The following is a 24,405-nucleotide window of genomic DNA, read 5'->3' on the forward strand; positions in this document are numbered from 1 at the left end:
GTGTGTGTGTGTGTGTGTGTGTGTGTGTGTGTGTGTGTGTTTAAACATAGTGTAACCAACCTATTGTTCTTATAACTGGTAGGTGTTGATTCAGAGGAAGTTGGTTTCTGGTCCAAGTTTTGACATAAGCCTTGTCTTTCTGTTACCAGCGCTTATAAATGTGAAAACTGGTCATGCAAGTAAATGATCTTAACCACATTAAACATACTGCCTCAGCCATTACTAAGTGTCTACTTCTGAAGTTGGACATGGTGAGTTTTTACTCTGTGCTTCCTTATTTTGGTTTTTATTTTATCCATAAGACCTGGTTCTTTAAGGATAGTTTTAACCCTTTACAAATACATACTGACAGGCATCCAAGGAAGCTGACCCACATTCTAGGGCAGATTCAGTATTGTACTGTTTGAGAGAGACAAGCATTCAGAGAAAAAGATACTTTTTTTTTTTTTTAAGATTTTATTTATTTATTTGACAGAGATCAAAAGTAGGCAGAGAGGCAGGCAGAGAAAGAGGAGGGGAAGCAGGCTCCCTGCTGAGCAGAAAGCCTGATAGGGGGCTTGGTCCTAGGACCCTGGGATCATGACCGGAGCTGAAGGCAGAGGCTTTAACCCACTGAGCCACTCAGGTGCCCCAAAAAAGATACTTTTAAAGGAAAAAGTTGGAAGACATAAAATACCATACATATCTAGTTCTGGTAATTTTTTATTTAAGTAAACTATTACTATAACTTATTTATAAAAAGATTACTTCAAGAGGGCTGACTTTTTTTTTTTTTTTAAGATTTTATTTATTTGACAGAGAGAAATCACAAGTAGATGGAGAGTCAGGCAGAGAGAGAGAGAGGGAAGCAGGCTCCCCGCTGAGCAGAGAGCCTGATGCGGGACTCGATCCCAGGACCCCGAGATCATGACCCAAGCGGAAGGCAGCGGCTTAACCCACTGAGCCACCCAGGCTCCCCAAGAGGGCTGACTTTGAACAGAGCAGGAATTATTTGTGTTTTGAACATGAGAAGTCGCATAGTAAACAAGAAACTCTGATTTCTTGATAATAACCTTTAATAGGTAACTTTGGGCAAAAGTAGACATCAGGTCTGCAGGTAATGGGTGTCGGTATCTACGTTAAAAGTCACCTGTACAAGATTTGGCTAAGACATGAATCTAGTTCAGAGGGAGCAGGTCCTCTGCAAGCCCCAATAATACAAGTGGCTGCACGTATCCTGCATCATCTGGTCAGCAGAGAGGATTTTGGCTTGTTACTCCCTATTCTGTTTTAAAAATGGCTTTTGGATCTAATAGAAGGTTTTTTTTACCCATGAACTTACTGAGTGAATGAACAAAGGCTTTACTTCGGTATTTACCAAGTTTAGAGTGTCCGAGAAATAAGTAGTTCTAGTTACTGTGCAGTGCATGGGCTATTCAGGACTGGATGGTCAGCTGGAGGGTGTTTATCATTGTGTTGTCAGAATGCTTATAGTTCTGCCTTACAGTTCTCCTTGACTTTTAGGAGTGAAGTTGATTTAGCTTTGTAAATTTAGTTTCTGTCTTCAGTTAATGCTACAGTAGTTAGTAGTATTTGTAACAGTTTTTCCAGGCATAAACGTTTTGACGTATGTATTCATTTAGGAATCCTTCCTGCTCCTGATGCTAAATACAGCAGGTGTCTGTGACGTCTCCCTGCACATAGCCCACCCAGGAAACTTCACAATCATCTGAGATACTTTCCACCTGTAACTGGAGGAGTAGGAAGGCTTCAAGGCCCCTCACTTCTCACGGGTGGGCTACAGGGAACAGGCCGTCAGCCTCTTTCCTGCTGACACCTCCTGCTTGACACGGAGTAGTTCTGTACAGAAAGCAGGCGCATCCTTCATGAGGTGGTACCTAGGGCAGACGCTGAGCGCGCTGTATTCGTCTTTGGTATCAGCCTCTCTAAAATAGACCACCATGTATTTGTGAAGGGGAGTCTGGCTTCTCAGATCACTACAGAAGAGGTTAAAGGCCAGGGGGAACAGGTCTTGGGAATTCTCATGGAGGCTGCCATCACTCCTGCCACAGGTGCCATCGCACCTGGGGCTGACGTCATTGGAAAGGAGGAAGATGACTTTATCCACTGCTTTCTTCTGAGTGGTGAGCCATTGCACCGGACCCATCTCTGCTATTTTCTTTTTCTGCCACTCTTCAAGGATAACCTCACTTCTGCAGTGGTTCTGAAGAAACTCAGTGAAGTGACAAACCGTGTGATGGAAACATATTTCACATGGGTAGACCACAAGAACCTTAATGGGGGGCAGGAGTGTGGTAGTAGGGAAGGGAGCCTTCCTGGTGCTTTCTGTGGGGAGAGAAAGCATTTGTTGTCAGCAAATTTGTGCACAGCAAATAGCAGGCTTTCACTCTGGTCTGAACCACCAACAATAAATGATCCCTTGCTAGGAAAGGCTGGCGGAGCACCAGGGACATTGTTCCTGTCAAAGGAAAATGTCCCTAGTGTTCCTTTTAAACATATCACCGGAAACACACTGATGTCTAAACCTTAGAGATGCTTTAAAAGATGTGTTTTCCAAGTTTCTATACTAAATAGGTCCTCTTCAGCCTTATCTTTTCAAGTAAATTCATTGAGGAGGTTTAGGTTTGAGGTACTTTGTTTTAGGTGGGTGGTTATAATTGTCCTACCCTTAGTGTCCTATACAAACAGGGCCACTGACTTGTCCTTCACATCATGTTTTGAGTCAGGTCAGCTCAGTGATTGGACCAACTTCTATCTGCAGGTGGTAAAGGTGTTTTTTATAGTTGCATAAGATTAGCCGGTACCCCATTTCAGCTGGAACCGAACTGGAATGCTGTGTGTGCTCTAGAACAGAAACTACCTATGAAAGTATTGTAACTATTAACAGGCCAAACCATATCCCCTAAATAGTGGTATTCCCAAGGTCAAGGTTCCACATGGTTTTCTTACTTAGGTTAGGATACTGATTTTGTTCTATCAACAACATCACAAATGACCCAAAGGGTGCATTTATATTTTGTCTCCATGTGGAGGAAAGGAAAAGCAGAGGTTTTCAGTGTATCGGTATAAATACTCTGATTCCATATTCAAATCCTTGATATTTTAGAGCTGGCAAGCTCCCTAGAGTATATGAATTCAAGCGAGTGTTGTTCTTAGACCACGGAAGAATTATTTTTAAAAACTAGGAACTAGCTTTGGAGTACCCATTAGAGGCAAAATGCAATTTGTTATTAGCTATCTTTTGCCCATTGCAGTCCTTGTAGATGCCTCAGTGGTAAAAATGAAACCAGTGGTCATCACCAGATTGGGAGGCCCCCATCCCTGCTTTGCCTTGGGAGGTGTGGCCCTGGCATCTTACCAGTATTTTTGGAGAGCTCCTCGGCATTACATCAGGGCGACCTGACTCTTGTCCTAACACCAAAATGTGATTGCCTTTAAAAAAAAGGTTCCAAGTCTTATTTGCTCCTTTGGATTTCTTTAAAGAATGGAATTGTACCACTTACCGCGCCTCCACATGAGACAGATCCCAGCGGCCAGCACCCATGTGGCCACCAGCAGAGCGGAGAGGAGAGGCAGCCAGCCACCCAGCATGCCTCTGCCTGGAGAAAACAAAGTTTATTTACCTTCAGCAAAACAAAACCAAATTTATCTCCTTTTTCTGAAGCTTAAGATTTTCACTCTATACTTTGTAAAAGTTTAGATTCCTATAAAACCAAGGGCTGGTATTATCTCTAGGGGGTCTGCAGATTGGTGCGTTTTCCCACAGAGTGTGCAGGCCATGCATCAGATTCTCAAAAGGGATAGGGGACCCAGGAGGTTTAAGAAAGTTCCCCCAAAATCATTTTGGCTTTTTACTCCACATACACGCAGGCATTTTCACCATGGTAACAGAGTTCGCATTCGGTTTTTTTGTTCTTTGATGAATTGATGTTGTGGGCACGATTACGTAATACATAGTACGTGTGCATGCTGTTTTTAAAGGCTGTTTTGTAGGACAAACCTGGGGGGTAGTGGCACCCCCACAGGCTTGTGGGTCAGGTAAGCTCAGGAACTCCCAGGCACTGTGCCCACACCGAAGTCAGGATTATCAGGCACCTGGGTTGTCAGTTCATGCGGCTGAGTTTCTCAGAATACCACTCTCTAACTTTTGACTCTACCCGGTGTCAAAAAAAGCTAGTTCTGGGAACATTTTTATAATTTGCCTATCTGTAGCGAGAGAACTGACACCTCTGAATGCAGAGAGACATTTTGCCAAACTACTGCTGTCAGGCATCAGTGAGGCGTGTCTTTTGGGGCTCATAGTCCTCATTTGTCATCCAAATGTTGGCTATGTGACCACACCATGCTACTGTCACAGGCAGGCCAGGGCCACTGAGTCTGGTCAGAAAACCACAGTGCCATGAAAGGTCCCTTCTCCTCCGCACTCAGTCCTCTAAGGCCGCTGACTTTCCGGCCCGTCCCTGTAGCACTCCGCACATCCATTTTGCGCTGTTTATTCCCCACCCCCTTCCTGTGTGTACCCTGTTTCGTAAAGGATCCTGCGGTGAATTCATACACCAAGCCTTCATTCTCAGTCTGGGGCAGCTTCGACCTCTGGCCCCGCACCCCAACCCTGTGTGCCCGGGCAGGATTCCCTCACCCTCCCGTGGGGCTGGTGCACGCCATGGTACACAGCGAATAGGGCGCCACTGGTGGGGCCCCTCGGGCCCTGAACCTCTCTGGCAACCCTGCAGAAAAGGCTGGGCACTTACGACTATCCCAGGGGAAGGACGTGCCTGCTGACGGGCAGAGCACAACTGTTCCTTTGCGTCTGATGCAGTCATTGCCACAAGTGTGGAAGTACGGAGTCAGCTGAGGGAAACACAAGAGGCTCAGGAGGTTCCCATCATGCTTCAGAGCAAAACCTCAGCCCGATGCCTTTTCCCACCAAAACTCCTTCTCTTCTGGTTTGAACGGGGCCCCCACCCCAGCATGGTAATGAGGTATTTTTCCCTTGGGCACACTTTCATAACAAAGCCCTAAAATCTAAACTAGGGACCCAAGACGGAACACCTTCCGACTCCTGAATAGTGAACCTAAACTTTGTACGTGTTGCTACCATGCTGGTTTCCTTATCTAAAAGGGTTGGTCACATCCTAATTCATATGCAAATACTTCCTCTAAAAAAACCCAGAGCAGCAGAGCTCCTAGAGACAGACACCTCCCCGGGGACTAGGAAAGTCTAGTTCCCGGGAAAAGGGGCGCGGTCATGCGGTCATAATATGCTGACAGGAACCTGCTCCCTCCGGCGCGTCTGAGTACTGCCTTTATATTCCAGGGATGAGAAAAAAAAGCTCCTTCGATCTTGGGCATGGCTGTGTCCCACTATGACCCTCCATGTCCCCACGTCATAAACCTGGAGCTGAAAGAGACCCGAGAGCATCTGCTAGTCCAACATCCTGTTCCCAGCAGAGTCAAAGGTGGCAGCTGCCCTTCAAAGTTCCTACACTGATTGCAACCCAAACCCTCTGCTTTCCAATGCTTTGTTGCTTCGTTTTGCAGTTGGGACAATTAAATGGTACTCCTGTTTCAGAATGACTGTGAGGCTCAGTGACTAAAAACGGAAAGTCAACAGCCAGGAATAAAAGCAAAAGGGACCGTGACCTGGCTCTGGCCCCACCCTCACTTCTGTAGCCCCCGAGACAGGGACCCCTGCAGAGGTCCCTGAGTGCCAGGTGGTGGGCAGGAGAGTGTTGCAGGAGGGAGCTCATGGAAGCCGCTGGAAGCAGCAATGTACAGCAGCCCAGCTCTGTGTGTCCAGCTCCCCCCACGCCCCGCCCCACAACACCTCCTTAAGCCTTACCTGGACCGCAGCACCTTCACTTTCCCCGGTCACTGGGATCACCACCGAAGTGCGACTTGGGGGTGTGTTCTGGTGCAGGTGACATGAGACAAAATGGAGAATCATCGTGAAGCATATGAATGAGGACAGCAACCAGCCAGTGAGGGAACTGCTCTTCCCAGACTCTCAGTTCACTAGACCATGTGAACAAGCATCCACTTCCTACTTAGAAAATGTCTGCTTTTGTTGGTTTTGGATTCTTGGGGCCATTTCCAGGGATGTTCCCCAGGACTTGTTTCTCTAACAATCTAAAGAGCCCAGCACGTTAGGACAACGGACAGTCCTGTCTGCGCTCAGTTGGCATTGAGAGCCTGTCCAGGGCATCCTAGAGTTTCTACATTTTTCATCACCAAGGTGAGGAAGGTTGGAGGTCGAGGACGGGGGTGGTGTTAGGAAATGAAGGGAAGAAGTACCTCCAGCACGTTAGAAAACCCAATTACAATGTTATTTTGGATGAGAGCCATGTATTTGTTTCCAAGGGGGCTGGTTGTAAAATTCACTTCTACTGCTGTCCCGTTCTTCTTGCAAGCGGTGATGTTGGGATCCCACAGACTTCCTGAGTCAAGAGAGAACCACAGGGATGGAGTTGCAAAGCGTCGCTCATTGAAGCCCCCAAAGGGCTTGACAAAAATCTAAGTTCTCAGGCGTACTTGCAGCCAAGAGATACGGGCTTGACTGCGCAGTGTACTTTATACTAATCCTTGCTCCCAGAACCTCAAAGTACCTGCTGCCCACGAAAGTTTAGGGGCCCCATGTCACTGCTTTGCATAAGATAGCTTCCGTGGGCTGGGGGTGGTGGGAGCCACAGATCCGGTTCTACTACTCACTTCTATTCTCAACATCCATTTTGAGTCAAGGGTAGGGTCAGCGTTTTCTCCTTTCCAGGATGGGGAGGAGGAGCCACAGGCCACAAGATAGGGCTAAGATTATAGAGCAAGTGAATTCAGGGTCAGAACTGCAGCTACTAGAACATTCTGGGTTCATACTGAATGTGAAGAAATAAGGAAATGCCTCCTCGCTTAGCAGGTACTTGGACAAGCCTGCTCTGTGGGAAAAAGTTGATTGTTGTGACTTGCAAATCAGCACCAGGTTCATTTCCAGGAACATGAGAGATGATAGCATGGATTGTTTCCCCCACCTGGGAGAGCATTTCGGGCCCTAGCTCAGAACTGTCTTTAGGAGTGGGGACTCTAGGACTGACTGCAGGTCCTCAGAGCTCCTCACACTCACCGTGCCCCCCACAGTCCAGATGTCTCCTGGTGGGGGGCCAGAGCAGAGACACAAAGCTCCAAGTCGGCCTTGCGCCGAGGAGGCCACATGGGGCTCAGTCTGACAGGGTGCGCGGGGATGCCTTGTGGGGTTGGGGTACCTAAAAGATAGGGATGGATCCCTCATATCCCACCAGCCTCCTGAGCGTCCCAAGACCCTGTTTCTCAGAAATTTACACACACCCTTGTAAGACCCTTGGGAATGAGACACTCGGGACTGGTTATCCTGAAGGGACTTACTCCAAAATTCAAAGGGTAGTGGCAGATTCTAATAGCCTAGCATGTGAGAGGGGAAGCCCGGATGATGAATACGCTTCTGGGTCATGACTTGAGCTAACACGCCCACCTTGAATGTTGGCTAATCCAAGCAGGGGGCTCCCAGGCCCCCCCGTGGCCAGAGGTCAGTGGTGTTGCTGTTTGAGAAGGGGCAAGGACTCGGGGATTCCCTTCCAACCAGGAGGGCCTTCTGCCAGCACCACCAGCAGTGCAGTTGGGACAGAAATTATCATTCCGCCAAGGCGGTGGGTGTTCTCCTATGACCGCCGCTCACTGCCTACACCTACTCAGAGTCGGCCCTTCTCTGGACAGGCTGATTCAGTGGGCTCAGTGCCGGCCGGGGGGCAGACTGCTCTGTGCAACTCTAGGCCTCAGTTTCTTCGTGGAAGATGGACTGAGCTGTGTGGGCTCCAGTTTCTTCTAGTAACAAAGGCAAATGCTATATTTACTTACCTGCCTCGACGCACTTTTTTTTGTATCTCATTATGCGGCTTAGGCAGCCTGGAGATTTGAATGAAAGTTTTGTTTTAGAAAAAGGTATCTCTGCCCCACTTCCTTGCCAACAAGTACACACAACACAGTCTTGCCACACTTGCAACGCACGACCAGAACGTTCAAGATGCGAGGTTCAGAAAGCGAATTTAAATGGGACGTTCACATTTGACTGTTAAGCAGATCACCCACAAAGTGATAGCCAGAGTCTGATTTTAAAACAATCTTTATCAGAATAGTACCTGTGAGCCCCAGGAGAAGACTCAACCTTGACAATATATGAAACTACTGCCCCTTCCAGGAGGTGGAGCTTAACCCACATGCCACACCCACAACCCCAGAGTGGGGCAGATTGAGTCACTTGTCTTCAAACACTGGAGTAGAGAAATGGAAAGCCAGTAGATGTCAGTGGAGATGGCTGGCAGGCAGATAGCAGCGACATCGTGGTGACGTCACCCACCCCTGCTAGGAGGCAGTGGGAAGGACACTCCACCTCTGCACGGTCTCCAAAAACCCACATCCCCAGACTCATCAGCAGACGAACATCAGACAGACCCAGACTAGGGGACATTCTTAGGATGCCCGGCCACCCCTCCAGATTGTCAAGGTCACGAGGACTTAAGACTCGAAGCCTGTCACAACCAGAGGAGACAGGTGATGCAAGGACTAAATGTGACTGGAGCAGAAAGCGGGCATTCACGGAAAAGCAGGTGACATCCCAATAAAGTCTGGAGTTTAGTTAATGGAAGTGTACCCCTGTGGGTTTCTTAGTTTTGACACATGTAACCACAGTAATGTGACAGGTTATGATGCGGGACACGGGGTGAGAGCCCTGTGGGAAGGCTTTAGACATCTACACCACTCTTGGTACTATCTTTGCAAATTTATTCCAAAATCAGACATTTCTATTTTTTAAAATGAGGTTTGGTCTCATCAAGAAATCTGGAACACCCTGGGCCTCAAGTTCAAAGAACAGCAAGGAATTGGGAATTGCCCCCCTTTGGCTTAGATGCTTCGCCAGGGACAGAGGACAGGACTGGAGGACAGAAGAAGTGACCCAGCCTAGGTGAGGGTGACATGGGGACTGCTGTAGCCAGGCACCGTGCTGGACCCTCCCCACATGACACGTGATGGTCTGTCTCGCTCCTGGCAGCCCCATGTGTGACGCTGCAGGTGTGACACTCGAGGGTTGCTTGTGGGCTGTGGGGTAGCGGAGATGACTCAGTGTTCAGCTCGGTGCCACTCTGCCTCTCGCTGACAGCCCCGGGTCCTCTGGAGGCTGAGACCCAGCCGCTCCTCAGACCCCACAGCCTGCTAACCCAGACTGAACAGACTTTGTGCAGGAAACATTTTGCCTCAACGTTAAGAGCAGGGAAAGTCATTGACTGAGAACGACCAGCGTGGGAATGCCAGCATCACTTGGGCTGTGTATGTGTGACCCAGGGCAAATTTCTGAAGCTCTCCGGGTCTTTATCTGTGCAATGGGGCTCTCCCCGTTTCAGGGTTGTTGGAAGCTTCGGTGAGAGGCTGCATGTCAGACGCTCAGCACGGGGTCCGACGCAGGAATGGGCTGTCCCCTACGTCTGATCGGACTTACTCCTCTCCCCCGCTCTGAGAGGGAGACACAGTTACTGTGCGGTTACTACGTCTGTACATCACAGATGAGGAAACCAGACTCGGCGGGGCCAAAGGCTTTTTCCAAGGCCCCCCAGCCTCTCTGAACCAAACCACACGCCCCGCGGCAGGCATCCCAGCCAGACAGAGGGAAGAGGGGGCTTACCTGGCGAGGTGAAGTTCACAGACACGGAGGGGGGGTCTTCATTCATATTGGCATTGGGGATATTGTGGGCCCCGATGAAATAGACTGTGTTTGGCTCTACAGGGAAGCCTGTGTAGGAAAACGTCCACTGAAAGGCAAAGCAAAGAGCCCCTGAATTTCCGAAACACCGCCACGCAGAGACACAGCACCTTCGTGTGCTGCCCTTCTCATTTATAATTGCCTGTCCTGAACCTACTGCTGACACTGAGGTCTCCAGCCGAGGTCTGCTATGGGAACGTAGCCCGCACAGTTTGCCAGGGTAAGTCGCAGAATCAGAAAAGCGTAAGCTTTTAGAGCCAGGATCGAATTTAAGTTCAGCACCCCTCACTTTGCTGATGGGGAAACTGAGGCCCGGAGACGCTGACTTGCCCAAGGCATACAGGCCGGAAGTGGTCAGGCAGCCAGCTCCAGGTGGTCACCGCCTCCCCACCAAGCGATGGGGCCGGCCAAAAGGACGGTTAGCCAGGGCCTCCCTCCACGTGCTCACCCTGCCGCCGGTCCGTGGGGTCTGAGTCTGGAAAGCTTCCGTGTAATTGCATCTCACGCAGCTGTAGGACTGCGCGCTGCTCTTGCCTGTCACGCAGATCTTGGTGGCCTTCAGAAAGCGAATGCTGGCTGTAGGGAAAGGCAAGAGGGCTGTTGTTGATGGAGCAGCTACTCCTGGCCCGCCGGATGCTAGAACGCCTCACCACCCATCTCAGTTCATACAACGGGCCCGGAAGGCAGGCGCCCCAGTGCCCGTGTAACAAGGGAGGTGCGGGAGGCGTGGGGGGATTTCGGGGAGCCCTGCCTAAGCTTACAGAGCTCCTCAGCAGTAGACGTGGACTCAGCTCTCAAGACCACACTCTTGGGGCGCCTGGGTGGCTCAGTGGGTTAAGCCTTTGCCTTCGGCTCAGGTCATGATCTCAGAGTCCTGGGATCGAGGGATCAGCAGGGAGTCTGCTCCCCCAACTCCCTGCCTGCCTCTCTGCCTTCTTGTGATCTCTGTCTGTCAAATAAATAAATAAACTCTTTTAAAAAAGACCACACTCTTTTCTCCTCACAGGGAAGCCCCAGTCTCACAGGGTCCTGCCAAGGGGACTCCAGCTCTGCACTACTGTGGGAGTCTGTCAGGGAGAACAGGCTCCCCGCCCAGAGCGGCACCCCCAGACCATGCCAGTTCTGAGCACCCCTGCTCTCCCCCATTCCCTGCCTAAGGCTCACTACTCCTTCAGGGCCCAGCTCCCCAGGAACAGCAGCTAACAAATGCTGGTGCCTGCCCTGTGCGAGGCACGGGGCCCCTGCCCTCCTGCCCCTCCTGAGGGCCCTCTCCTGCTCGCCCTGGCCCTGTCCCACTCAGATGGAGCACAGCCCCTTTCCAGGTGCCCGGGACAAGGAGCGCATGCCCCTGTGCCCCTGTGCCCCTGTGGCTGAGCGTGCCGCCCCCAGCCCCCTGAGAGCCCTCCGGCGTGGTAACAGTAGCCGCCTCCCCTGTCTGTGCCAGGCCCTCCTGGATGCCTGACGCGGTGGATTTTAACAGAATCAAGCCAGTGGAAACCAGGGTAACGGGCTCTCGGTCCGCAGGGCTGGTTCACGGGAGGAACTCACAAGCTGCCTTGGGGCAATGCCAGAACCTTCACGATGCCATGTGGGAAACGGAAGAGTAATGAAGCTGAGCCAGCACTTGCCCTAAACTCAGGGGCGATCATCTCAGCACTTACTCTGTTTTCCTCCATGAAGTAAAAGGACATACAGGAGAGAACACAGATCCAAAGTAGACCCCATGGTGAGGGATCGCACTCCTGCAGTCAGCACCGAGGCCAAGAAACAGCCTAGGAGTGCCCTTCATGCTTCCTGCAATGCTCCCGAGCCAAGAGTCACCACGGCCGTGACTTCTAGCCGCTCGGGTTTGCGTTCAGATGTGCGTGTGGACTCTTGGGTCTGGCCCCTCTGGTCTGTGAGATTCACCCGCACTGGGTTTAGCTACAGGTCGTTCACGCTCATCGCTGCCCTGGATTGGTTTTGTAATTCTCCTGTCGGCAGGCCTCTGATGTGTCCCAGTCTGGGACTGTTATTAGAATAATGCTACCAGGAATCACCTAGAACAGTAGTCCCCTCTTGTCTGCAGGGCACATGTTCCAAGACCCACAGTGGAGGCCTGAAGCCGTGGGAAGTCCCGAACTCTAAAATATACTCCGTGTTTTCCTCCACATACATACCTCTGCTAAAGTTTATAAACCCCACGCAGCAAGAGTGAGCATTAATAACAATAGAACCGTTCTAACAACAGACGGTAATAGAAGTTTCGTGAATGTGGTCTCTCTGAAACGGTCTGATTGTGCTGTGCTTGCCCTTCTGCGCAAGGAGGTAAAGGAGGTGAATGGCAGATACCCGGTGACAGAGCGTTAGGCCCCTGTGGACCCGCAGAAGGCAGGTCAGAAGGAGGCTCATCGCTTCCAGACTCCGGCTGGCCCCACATTTAGCCACGGAAAGCAAGACCACGGATGAGGGGAGACCACGGTAGGAGGCGTTGGGTGCGCCGTTGTCTGTATTATTGGGTTTCTGCCAGGGGTGGGCTTACTGGGCTGCACAGTCTGCACTTCTCTGCTCTACTAGATGCTTCAGGCTTTATTGCTTGGTACCAACTTACCATCAGCCCGGAGTCTCCAGCTGATGTTCATCGAGATGGAATAGTTGTCCATTGCAACGCCGCTTGTAACGGGCTCCACTCGGAGGTCCCCCAAGTCTCCTGGGGTCAGAGTGTGTTGGACCATCCACTCTGGAGATGGTCCTGGGAAGAGGCAAAACTGCTTGGGACACTCTTCTCCTGGCCCCGTCCAGTGCCATCTCATCTCAGCGACCCACCCTGACCCGTCCTTCAGTCATGATTCATCTCTTCCTGCTGCTAAGGCAGGCCAGGCCTGATCTTTCTTAGCGCTTGCCTGATTTATAGCGGAGATTTCAGGCTCCAGCCCACAGGGCACTCAGGACCGCTCCACAGGCCTGTCCCATGAATCTGACCTGCTTGTTAGGTCGGTCCTGCCTTCGGAGCACCTCAGCCTGCACTCCGGCCAGCTGGCGCACACCTGCCCTTCCTACCTCCTAATCCTCGCCGGTACCATCTCTCCTCCAGCTCATCCTTCCTATCCATATTTCTTGGGCAAGACCCCACCCACCCTTCAAATACCACCATCTCAAACACTCCTTCTTCTCTGAAACACTGGCTTCCTGTTCTCAACTGTAAGTGACTGCCTATCACAGCATTTGATCTCCCAGAAGTGGCCCGCTTCCTTCCCCCCTAAATGGTGATTGCTGCTGCCCGTGCCCCTCTTATTGGCCAGGGAGCCAGCCCATATGAAACACTGGGAGCTCTGCCTTGCCAGGGAGACACTTCGCCCACATCAGCTAACGAAGCAATGTTTCACTCTGTACCTGGTCTCCAATGACCCATTGCCTGGACTTGGACCCCCTAAAAGTCCAACGGCTCTGTCAGTGTAAAGCCCCAAATACCCATTCCCTAGCACACCTACCGGGCTCAGAGCCACACTGAATCGTCTGCAAGAGAGAAAGAAAGTGTCATGTTGAATGCTAGCAAACCCTAAGCCTTCATTTGCCAAATTAGACAAAACACCATCTTTTTCCTTTTCTTTTTTAAAGATTTTATTTATTTGACAGAGCACAAGTAGGGGAGCAGCAGGCAGAGGCAGAGGGAGAAGCAGACTCCCCACTGAGCAGAGAGCCAATGCGGGACTTGATCCCAGGACTCTGGGATCATGACCTGAGCTGAGGCAGACACATAACCGACTGAGCCACCCAGGGGGGCCCTAAAACCATCTTTTTTCTTAAAATGCATATATAAATGGCAAACTTTTGGAGAAAAGCTGGGGTGATTCCACTTCAGTTTGGGGGAGACTGAGCTAAGCTTTGTGGGCTACGATGAACCTGACATTAGCTATTACGTACTTGATCTTCAAGCCTGCTCATCACCTCACTTAAAAACTAGAGATGGGTCTCCGCCCCTCTCTGTGCCTCACCCCACTTCCCCTGCTATAAGCAGGGGTGACTCTGGACTGTCATGAAGACCCCTTCACACTCTGTTGTTCAACTGCAGATTTTCAGGACCATCTAGAGTATTTATTGATTCTCCCCAGGTTAAGGACCAAGCTGTGTGAAGAAGATAAACAGAAGCAAGCCATAAATGCAGGCAGGCCATGGTGCCTTCCCAGGGCCTTTAAAATAGTCCTCCTCTGATACGAACTCAGCTGTGACTGATTTCATCCTGTTATCTTTTTAAAAGATAAAAGAGCTTTTAAAAAATAAGTATGTATCATTAGTGTACAAGAAAGGCCAGTACTACATCCCTTGGAGGTAATGGCTCATGTCTTTTTAAACAACAAATAAATAAATAAAAATTAATAATAATAATAATAGTAATAATAATAATAATTAGTACTTTCGTTTTGGAATAAAATGCTGGACCTAAAATAGTTAACTTTCAGGCAGCAGCAAGTTCCAATAATACAACCCTATAGGCTAAAAGGCCACCGATTTGCTATCTGATACCTCTCAGCCTGAACATTTCCAAAATCTTGTATGAAAGAAGGCAAGACTTTTGACGGTTTGAGTAATCTGGGTTTGTTAGTCCCTCATCTTTGTCTTTTTACAGCTGAATTCCATGTAATATCAGACTTTTTTTTTTTTTTTTTTTAGAACAAGCCACTATAGTGGGAGCTGAGTTCAAAGGGCTGGAGAGACAAATTTTGGAAGAAGCAAAGCAACAAGGATAGTAGGGGGAGACATCAGGTAACATGAATGCGGCTTATCTTTCCATAACCATCAACAAGTTACCACCAGCTTTTATGCGCTATGCTATGCTAGGAGGGCAGAGATATACGTTGAAACGCTCTTTGGGAGATTCTCCTTCATTGGTAACCCAGAAAGTTCCCTCAATCCTTCAGGGCACTGGGGAAGAAAGGAAACCCGGCCAGAGTCTGAAAGCTCCCCAGCTCCAGGGTCATATTACCCCAGCGGGCATCAACATGGCAAAAAGGGCAAGTGGTGATGGAGATAAGGTTCTTGCGTCCAAAGTTGGGCAGCCCTCAAGACTGCGAACAATAACAATGTTGAGCACCTACTACGTGCCACGCTCTTTGCGGCCGTCTTGCACGCCCTGTTGCTGTTTCTCACTAGATCCGAGTGAGCTGGGTAGGGCTCTTCCCTTTATAGACGAGGACACGGAGCCTCGGGGAGCATGAATGACTGAGTCTAGAACGCTGGCTGTTATTTGAGTCCGGGTCCATCTGACGACGCCCCTAGCTCCAGCAACCTGAAGCCCAGGGCAGCCTGGCCAGGACCCTTCGGGCCGCCCCAGGAGATGCGGACGTGCCCCCTCCAGGCGGCCCTCCGTAAACCAGCATGAGTTGGGGCGCGCGGGGGAGGGCGGGGGGCATCGGACGCCGTCGAGGTCCGGGCTGGAGGGACCGAACGCAGGAAAGGGGCACGGGCGGAGGCTTACCGGCTCCGGGGACGCCGCTCCCCAGCACAGCGTAGCCAGGCTCAGCAGCACGAGCGACATCGCGAAGCCCCGGCCAGCCTCCAGGCGGCCGCGCTCTTAACTCGGCGCCCCGGGCCACCCCTCGGGGGCCCCGCCTCCCACAGCACCGCCCCGGCCCGACGCTCGGGGCCGAGGGCGGACCCCTCCCTGGGTGGGGAACGCAGGAGCGCCCAGGCCTGCCGGGGCTCGCCGGGATGGGCCGCGTCCCAGCACCGCGGGGCACCTGACGGGCCCAGCACCAGACGGCGCGGCGCTCCCGGGGCCCCGCGCACACGTGCGAGCACTGAGCCAGGTGCGCGATTGCACACGCGCCCTCGGGCGGGCCCGAGCCGAACCGCCCGCCAGCCCGCCCGCGGTTCCCCTGCAGGCCGCGGAGAGCGCGCTGGACGCCGGCGCCGCCAGTTAGAGGGGAGCGGGGCTCGGGGCCGCTTCGCTGCCGCCCGCTCCGCCGCAGCCCGCTCCGCCGCAGTCCCCCGTTCCGGCCGCCGAGGGTAAGTAGCGGGGGACATGCCCCGACCCTCCGACCCGCCGGCCGCCCGCCCTCTGGCCTGACCGCAGTCCGGGAGCCCCGGGCGGCCTCGGGCCGGGGAGCGGGGGAGTCGGGAAGAGCCGGGCTGGCCGCCGAGGCTGGAGCCCCACTTTACGCAGAGGCCCAGCCCCCGAAACCAAAGGGCTGCCGGGGGGGGGGCGGGGGACGCGGGCATCCGAAGCCTCGTGGAGTTCTTTGGAGAACTAGTTCTTCGCAGGAACTAAGTTGTGTGTTGTTCGGGTGATCGAAATCCCCCCTTCCCCACCCCCAGCTTCTCTGGTGTGTGTTTATGTCCACAAAACGAGGTCTGACACGAACTCTTGGGTCTCGGAAGGCGGAAGCCGGGGCTGCTGTGGGCTTGCAGCCGCGCCGCCGCGCGGGTTTCACTGCGCCCAGGAGTCTCCGCGCCGCCTTAAATGCAAAACCCGGGCCCGCCCTCAGATTCCGAGGGGACCCCTGGGTTCCGCTGTTTTGACGCCAGCAGGCTGCTGAAACCATCCTTTGAGACACAGTGATGTGAGGACAGGTTAACAAAAATTAGGCTGCCAGTGGATCGCAGAGCTCGAAACTCTGCTGCTTCGGTCCCCTCTGCTTGCAAAGGACAAGGTTAGGGGGACCCACTCAAGGCCACTTGAACTTGCAGGCCTTGTTAGTGCCATTCTACAGATGAAGAGACCAAGGCCTAGGGAGGGCAGTGAGACTTCTGGAGGGAGCTGTGAGCTGGGGAGAGGTTGACTTTGTCAAACAGCTGTTTTTTGTTTGTTTCTCTTTGCTGCGGTCCTACTGTGTGCCAAGCCTGGCTCACCTGTGGGGTTCAGATTTGGGCCTGCGTGGACTGGACCCAGCCTCAAGGTCACCTGAGGCTCTCGCCTGCGTCCGTGCGGGGCTCCAGGTGATGTCTCTAGAGGACTGGTCTAATTCCTGACCAGGGGGAAGGGTTCAGGTGAGGCCGTTGGCTCATCCTTGCCTGGGGCTGCCTCACCCTCCGCCCCTTACTCAACCTCTCCGAATTGCTCTGAGCCCTGTGGTCCGTGAGACCATTTCCAGCCCCGATAATTATCTGTCTTCTCAGCAAACACCAGTAGGGTGCCAGTCCTGGGGTGCAAAGGTGAATGACACACAGTTGCTGGCAGATGGGCACCCTCGGGCCAAGAATGAATGAGATGAGTGCACGTTCAAGGGCATGTGTTCCTGCCCTGCCGTGAAATTGCTGTTGGAGACCGCCTCACAGGCCAGGTGGAGATCATGAACTTTGTCCCGTGGTGCCAAGGAGCGACAGCCGAGTTTTAGGTGGGGGGACAGTTTTAAGCCTTATAAAGGCCACCTGGGTGGCTGTGCAGGGCCATGGGGGGCCTGCCCCTCCCGAGACCAGCAAGAAGGTACATATTCCCTTGGTGAACAGCTGAGTGTCATGCGCCAGGCTCTGAGCTGCGCCGGCTGTATACAGCTGTGTGCCCCAGCAAGCCTTGCTGTGGGAGCGCGGGGCTGAGTGCGAGGGTTTCGGGGACAAGCAGGGTTACAGAGATGAAACCGGGAGGTAGGGTTTATGAGTCAGACGTATTTGGGGGGAGCAAATCCAGGGGTGAGGGAGCAGTCCCCCTGGATCAAATGGTCAGGGTTGGCCTGACTTATATCACTGGCCATCAGGGGTGGCTTTGGCAAGAAGGGGAGAAAGTGGGTTCAGAGATGGGAGTGGGGTAGGGGTGGTTTTAAGAAAAGAAGAGGTGGGGGTTCCTTGTACAGGGGAAGGAGCTGGTGGCTGAAGGGGGGGAGGTGAGTTTGGTGTGGAGGTCACTGAGCATGGGGTGGAGGGGTTGGATGGAGGGGCCCTGGGGGAGGAGGTCTGGGGCATGGTGCCGACACCGCCCTGACCCTCTGGGGCTCCCGGATGGTGTGGATGCCCACGGCCGGCTCTGCACACAGGACTGCGGGGTGAGGTGTGGAGAGGAAGGCCCCGCAGCCACAGCTGATGTTCCCTGTGGGCAAGCAAGCTATGGCTGCCTGTTTTCTTGGGCAGGGGCCGGGGGTCCACACTGGCTTGGAAGGTCATTCCAAAAAGTGTCCTTGTGGATCAAGCATGGAGCCTTTGAGGGCCCTGCTGAAAGGGACACCATTTGTTTGGCTACATAGGTCCAAAAACGCTGTGGCTTTATTTTATTTTTATTTATTTATTTGACAGAGAGATAGCGAGAGAGGGAACACAAGCAGGGGGAGTGGGAGAGGGAGAAGCAGGCTTCCGGCTGAGCAAGGAGCCTGAGGCAGGGCTTGATCCCAGAACCCTGGGATCCTGACCTGAGCGGAAGGCAGACGCTTAACGACTGAGCCACCCAGGCGCCCCACGTGAGGGTTTTATAAACCAGAGGCAGGGCCACTGAATCCCCAGTGGTCTCCATGTCCCCTTTCTCTCTGTGACCTGTGGCAAGTCACTGCTCTTCCCAGAGCCCCACTTTCCTTTCCTGTACCATGGGGCGGAGAAGAGAGTGAAGTGCCGTCCGCTGGAGAGGTGAGCCGAGCCTGGGAGGGAAGGAACCTTGCACGTCCTCGGGCCCGGGGCCCTTCAGCCAGGAATTCTGCCTGTTTGGGGTTTGTCAAAGGGCGTCAGTGCAAGGGATTTAGGAGGCCCTGTGGATGCACCCCTTCCCCCCAGGTGGTGCTTACGAACCTGGCTACCCAGGAGAGCCGCTCTGGGCTTCTTCCTCTTTCGCCTCTTCCTCCTCCTCTGCCGGACTGATGGTCAGGGCCCCTCCCGGAGCCCGCAAGACGGCCACTCGTGCCTGGGGGTCCTGACCCCAGACTCCCCGGGACAGGCTCTGGGAGGCCAGGGCTTGCCTGGCTGTGCTGTGCACCAGCTGCTGCCCGTGGAGCCCCAGTTTCCCTGTCTGTGACCTGGGGCAGACACATCTCCTCTCCGGGCGGGGGCAGGTCTGTTGGAGACTCTGAGGAGATAGGAAGAAAGTTGAAGGGTTTCAAGATGCCGTGTAAATTTGGGGTCAGGGAAGGCAGGACAAAAAACCACATTAGTGCCTCTGGGACCCAAGTAAGGGACTTCCTCTGGACCCAAGGGCCCTGACAGCTCAGGTCCTGTCACCTCTGTCAGGCCTTTGTTTTCTCAGCCTCATCCATCCCTGCGAGAACAAGGCCGTTGAGGTTGTTGACATGCCCTGTGGCCCGCCTCCGCCCAGATGGAATTTTCCACTGTGCTCCTTTTGCAAATATTAATCAAGGCCTCGGCCAGTCAACAGTGGACTCATTGTCTCGTGAAGAGCAAGCAGTTTCTGGCAGCTTCCCAGGGCCTCAGCGGCCCACCTGAGCTGGGACCTGTGGCCGTTGGGCGCACCCCTGCCCTCGGTAGCCCTCTGACCCCTCTGCTCCGGCTGGTTGAGCTTTGCAGGGTCAAAGTCTGCTTTGAGTCAACGGGAAGCCACACGGAAGGCTCTCACCGCACCCCACTGTTCCCCGCAGGGCCACACAGCGGAGATGACCTGCTCTGCTGCTATGAGGAGGGGTGGGCCCAGAACAGTGCACTAGGACTTGGGCCTGTCCCAGGAGGAAGGCCCGTGAGGTCCCGGCCCATGTGCACCTGCACGGTGTTGGCCTGTGTTGTCACCCGGCAGCCTGAAGCTGGTTGGGACACGGGGGCAGGGACCGCTGTTCTCCCCAAGCCCCATCTGTCCACGGGGTGCTCTTGGGAGGATTACTGGAGACTCCGGGTGCACAGAGCAGGGTTGATGATCTATGTTTTGACTGGTGATACATGAATTAATCTATTATCAGTGGTATTATTATTGGCCCTGGTGGCACCTGACGGAGGAGGAGGCAGGGCGAGTGGGGTTATGTGGGGATTGGGGCGAGGACAGGACCCTGGCCACACTGGGGTGTGACAAAGTCGCCATGGGCTTTGGTTTGGCACTTTTCATTTTTTGAAGGGTGTTTTTTGGCTCTTACTAACTTTTGCTCTCCCAGCAAACCTGAGAAAGACATGGCTCTGTTCCCATTGTATAGATGGGAAAACTGAGATCCAGAGGGGCTAAATAAGCCAAGTGCAGTGACCGCTTTGGGGCTGGAACCCAAGGACCTTGGCCAGCAGCTCCTTTCCTTTTCAGAAAGCCCATCATTATACGAGGGGACCCCACAGACAAAGTCACTGTGTGAAATTGCTGAAGGTTTCTAAACTCTGACTTCCGATTCTGTGCTTATCTTCCCCAGACCATCGGCAGCAGCGTGTGGGCTGGCTCTCCTGCATCCGGTCATATCTGGGTGGGAGGTGGGTTTCAGATGCCATAACTGTTGTCAGTGTCCCATCCAACAAGCAGGGATTTTCTTACCCTCCTCAAAAATTCAGCCGGTGTTCACGTTCCCAGGATCTAAGTAAGATCATGAGTTAGTCTTGAGATTTCTTCACTCCTCTCCCCTAGTCTCACTTATTTTTCACTGGAATCTGTTCTTGAAGAGATGTGTGGCATTCCCCTGACCGTGTTTCTAGGTGGCCTTTTCGGTGCTCCTCTGACTTTCTTCTGAATTGGTGGTTGGATCGAGAAATGTGAGCAGATTCAGGTTTGAGTGTTTAGGCAAGGGGATTTCGTCGGTGTGGTGTCTCTCCTGATCGGATGGGGGACCCCCCCCAGATATGGGGTGACTGCTGTTACCTCCTGGCATCTGAGGGCACAGAACCAGGTGTGAAGGGGGTACCTCCAGGGACAGTGCCTCCCGTGGGGCACTAAGGGCCTCCACGGTCCCTAGGAGCCGAGCTTCGTGCTCGGGTCTGCTCAGGCTGTGTCTACACGGTCACTGTTTAAAAGATTAACAGGTCCTTTGCTGTGGCTGGGCCCATTCTTTCACTCCACCATCCCCTCTTGGTAGACGGTTAGGTTTTTGTTTTTGTTTTTTAAGATTTTTTTTTTAATTTATTAATTTGACAGATAGAGATCAGAGGCAGGCAGAGGAGCAGGCAGAGAGAGAGGAAGGGAAGCAGGCTCCTGCTGAGCAGAGAGCCCGATGTGGGGCTCGATTCCAAGACCCTGGGATCATGACCTGAGCCGAAGGCAGAGGCTTAACCCACTGAGCCACCCAGGCGCCCTGACAGTTAGGTTTTATCATTGCTTGCTGGCGGCGGAAACCGCTTGGGTCGGACCTCTTCTGCTTGCCTTTTTGTAGTCGTGAAGACTTCTCTTCTGGTTAAATTCCAAGAAGTGAGATCGTGGAGATGAAAGGCGGCCCTTTAAAGCCCGGATGTGTCCATTCCCTTCCGGAAAGGTTTGCACACTCCGTACCTGTGCCCAAAGCAGATTCACTGTCATTGGCCTTGCCCCGGTGGAGCTTCTCGAAGGCCGGAGTAGCCTGGAACTGCTTGCTCCCTCCCCAGAATGGTCATCTCTTCCTGGGTTACCAACGAAAACCAGGACTTCGGTGGCCCAAAGAGCCTGGTCCTAGCCCAGTACACCGCACAGGCCAGAGGCTGGAATGGACACACACACACACACACACACACACAAACATGCATGTTAGGAAATCGTGAAGAACCCGTTAGAAGTGTTGTTTCAGAAAGTTTGGTTGGTTCTCCAGCCATGTGACTTTGGAGGTAGACTCTGTCCCCAGTGTGGGCACTCCTGAGGTGCCAGGTAAGCATTTTACTCTGGGAAGACTTCCGTGGCAGTTTGGTGCCACCAAAATGATCGAACTCGCTGGACACTTGGTCACGAGCTCAAAATTACATGGAAATTTGTTGTTCTACCAGAAATTCTGATGGTGAAATTTGGCAAGTTACTCAACACACATAGCCACCGGCTGGTTTTAGAACTTGAAATGAGAGTCGTTAGTTGGCACCAAGTACCACGGTGATGAAGGTTTCTAGTGAGACTTCACAGGGGGGCTGGCTCCTGCATTCGCTGCCCTCCTCACCAAGTGTCGTCTCTGCGCTCGGCCTGTCTGCTGTGGCCGTCACGGGCTGGGGGTGGGGGTCTGAACCGACCAGGACCTCGCTTCGCTGGCAGAAGTGCCACAGGGCCAGTCCCAGGCTGACGGGCCCAATGGAGGGGCTGGCTCGGTGTGACCGCCCTGTGCCCCGGGTCTTCTCCCCTGGACTGGGAGGCAGAACAGATGGACGTCTCCGCTTGCCCTTTCCTCTCCTGTTCGGAGCCCAAGAGTGGACAGGGAGGGCCCTAAACAGAGCCAGGGTTTTGTCCCGGGAAACAGGTGGGTCAGGGGTGTAGGCCCCCAGACTCAGAAGGAAGCCTTAGATGCCACCGACCTGTGGTAGGACTCCACACCCACCCCCCAGTATGCACACACACACACACACACACACACACTCTCCCCGCTTCCTCAAATGGACACACGTGCTATCCTGGCTTTCTCCACCCCACCCCTCACTCTCCACATGGCCAATACCAGGGACCCCCCCCCGCCCCAGGTAGCAAAGTAGGAAGGGCTACTTCCCTTGTTGGTCCGTCTGTCCACCCACTTGGTCTGGAAACCTGAGGGCACTGTAGGGGATGAGGGGGTCCCTGTCCCTAAGGAGCTCCGTTTGGGTAGTGAGCCCTCCCTCTGCACCTCCATTCCCACTACACCCTTATTCTCTTGCATGCAGTGAGTGTGTTGGAGGACCTGTCACTTTCCAACACTGTGAGCCAGGAGCTGTGTCTCCTCTGTGCCCCCAGCCCTGACCTGCCCTCTGAGGGGAGGGAGCCGGCCCCCTCAGATGGGTCTCAGGAACAGGGACATGTTGCTCTAGGGCAGGAGCGGCCTAGGGCCTGGGCACTAAGCCTGTCTGCCTGCAGAAGAGAGGGAAGCCCAGCCCGCCCCAGCCCTGGCCGTGGGGCAGACAGCTGGACCACATGCCTCCTGAGAAGGGGAAGTGAGAGTGCATTGCACTTTCCTGTCCCCATTATTCAGCAAAGTCTGGGCCAGGGATTCTTGGAGGAGGCAGGGGTGGGAGGCAGAGGTGCCCAAGGGACTTTCCCGATTTCAACAGAGGTGGGGACCAGATGGATCCCAGTTCAGTCTGCCCCTGCCCAGAGGCCGGAGACATGTGTGCTGACTTGAAGGTCAGACCCAGAGCTTTGAGAGCAGTGAAAGGTTCCTCTGTGGGGGAGCACATGGAGGGGGTGTTGGAGGCAGAGCTGTGGTAGGAGATGGGGTTTGGAGTGACGGGGGTCCAGGAGAGTAAGTGACCTGCTCTCACCCCATGAATAAGGGCCCTGTCTTCACTGCTCCACAGTAGGCTCAGTGCCTCCTGGTCAAGGCACCGCATTGCTTCCTAATCCTGTTGACCTCTGTTCTCACGTATTTCCAACCTTCAGTGGAGCTGTGGGCTGGATCAAGACACAGAGCGAGGCAGGTACAAGGGAGGACACCTGGGGCAGGATCCTGGACTTCTTTATACTTTCCTCAGTCACAGGTTTGCATCCCTCAGCAACATCCAGAATTGTACTGTATATGATACGGGAGAGTTTTTTGCAGTTTCTTTTTTTAATTTATTATGACAAAATATACTAACACAAAAATGACCGGTATAACCATTTGTAAGTGTATATAGTTAAGTGAAATTAAGTACATTAATGCTGTGCAACCATCACTGCTGTCCATTCCCGGAATGTTCCAGCACCTCAAACAGAGGTTCCATACCCGCCAAACAGTACGGGCTTTGCTCTAATTTTGGTGCTTCGCAGATTCGGTTCTCAAAAATGGAAGTTTGCGGCAACCCCGCGGCAGGCGACGTCTTTTGATGCCCTTTTTCCAACAGCATCTGTTCGCCACATGTCTCTGTGTCACTGTTGGCTAATTCCTGCAGGATTCCCAATTTCCATGTCCCTTACGGTGATCTGTGGCCCGGGCTCTCTGATGTGCTGTTGTCTTTGTCTTGGACTTCCACGAGCCGCGCTGTGAGGCCGTGAACTCCGCCCATGAACGTGGCGTGGCCTGACCGCCCCAGTGGCCCGCCCCAGTTCCCCTTCTCCCACTCTCTCCTTGGCGCTTCCCATTCCTTGAGACAAACGCTAGGGAACTCAGGCCAATTCATAACCCCCCAATGGCCTCTGAAAGGAAGAGATCCACGTCCCTCCTCAGTTTAAATCAAAAGCCAGGAAGGATGGAGCTCAGCGAGGAAGGCCTACTGCAAGCTGAGACGGCCCGGAAGCTAGGCCCGTGAGCCAAACTGCCAGCCACGTTGTGAGCACAGAGGAGGTCCTTGAGGGAGATTAAAAGTGCTCCTTCGGGGCGCCTGGGTGGCTCAGTGGGTTAAAGCCTCTGCCTTCGGCTCAGGTCATGGTCTCAGGGTCCTGGGATCGAGTTCCGCGTCGGGCTCTCTGCTCATCGGGGAACCTGCTTCCTCTCCCTCTGCCTGCCTCTGTGCCTGCTTCTGATCTCTGTCAAGTAAATCAATAAGATCTTTTTTAAAAACCATATGTTAGAAGTGCTTCTTCGGTGAACACGCGAGTGCTAAGAAAGCGACACAGCCTTCTCGCTGTGATGGAGAAGGTCTGAGGGGCCTGGAGAGGAGATCAAGGCAGCCACCACATTCCCTTACGCCAAAGCCCAAGCCAGAGCAAGGCCCACCTTCTCTTCCGTTCTGTGGAGGCTGAGCCGGGCGGGCAGGCTGCAGGAGAACGG

The 24,405-nt window shown here is 53.2% G+C and overlaps 1 protein-coding gene and 1 long non-coding RNA gene across 3 annotated transcripts; one reads left to right on the plus strand and one right to left on the minus strand.

Annotated features, from left to right (window-relative positions):
• Window positions 1-19: 19 nt before the first annotated feature.
• LOC122909337 lies at window positions 20-5,574 on the plus strand. The gene is made up of 2 exons (XR_006385127.1): window positions 20-251; window positions 5,318-5,574. It is a non-coding gene; the product is annotated as an uncharacterized LOC122909337 (long non-coding RNA).
• On the minus strand, window positions 935-15,305 carry IL17RB (interleukin 17 receptor B). 2 transcript variants are annotated; one of them, XM_044253369.1, is made up of 11 exons: window positions 15,231-15,305; window positions 13,246-13,270; window positions 12,366-12,506; window positions 10,224-10,351; window positions 9,698-9,824; window positions 7,879-7,926; window positions 6,295-6,437; window positions 5,843-5,911; window positions 4,752-4,851; window positions 3,504-3,599; window positions 935-2,325 (listed from the first exon to the last, which is right to left on the minus strand). In XM_044253369.1, exons 1-11 carry the CDS (start codon window positions 15,288-15,290, stop codon window positions 1,778-1,780), a joined length of 1,485 nt encoding a protein of 494 aa, XP_044109304.1. In that variant the 5' UTR covers window positions 15,291-15,305; the 3' UTR covers window positions 935-1,777. The 2 variants fall into 2 exon arrangements, with proteins under 2 accessions (XP_044109304.1, XP_044109305.1); XM_044253370.1 differs by lacking the exon at window positions 7,879-7,926.
• Window positions 15,306-24,405: the final 9,100 nt, after the last annotated feature.

Source organism: Neovison vison, chromosome 6, assembly GCF_020171115.1.
Source record: "Neovison vison isolate M4711 chromosome 6, ASM_NN_V1, whole genome shotgun sequence".
NCBI classification, from domain to species: Eukaryota; Metazoa; Chordata; class Mammalia; order Carnivora; family Mustelidae; genus Neogale; species Neogale vison.

What these genes read in the sequence shown, in the direction of transcription:
- IL17RB (XM_044253369.1), bottom strand. Translation starts at nt 15,290, where the DNA reads ATGTCGCTCGTGCTGCTGAGCCTGGCTACGCTGTGCTGGGGAGCGGCG. An exon ending in GAGCGGCGTCCCCGGAGCCG is followed by an intron (nt 13,271 to 15,230) that starts GTAAGCCTCCGC and finishes TCTCTCTTGCAG; the next exon opens with ACGATTCAGTGTGGCTCTGA. An exon ending in AAAAAAGTGCGTCGAGGCAG is followed by an intron (nt 6,438 to 7,878) that starts GTAAGTAAATAT and finishes CTCTTGACTCAG; the next exon opens with GAAGTCTGTGGGATCCCAAC.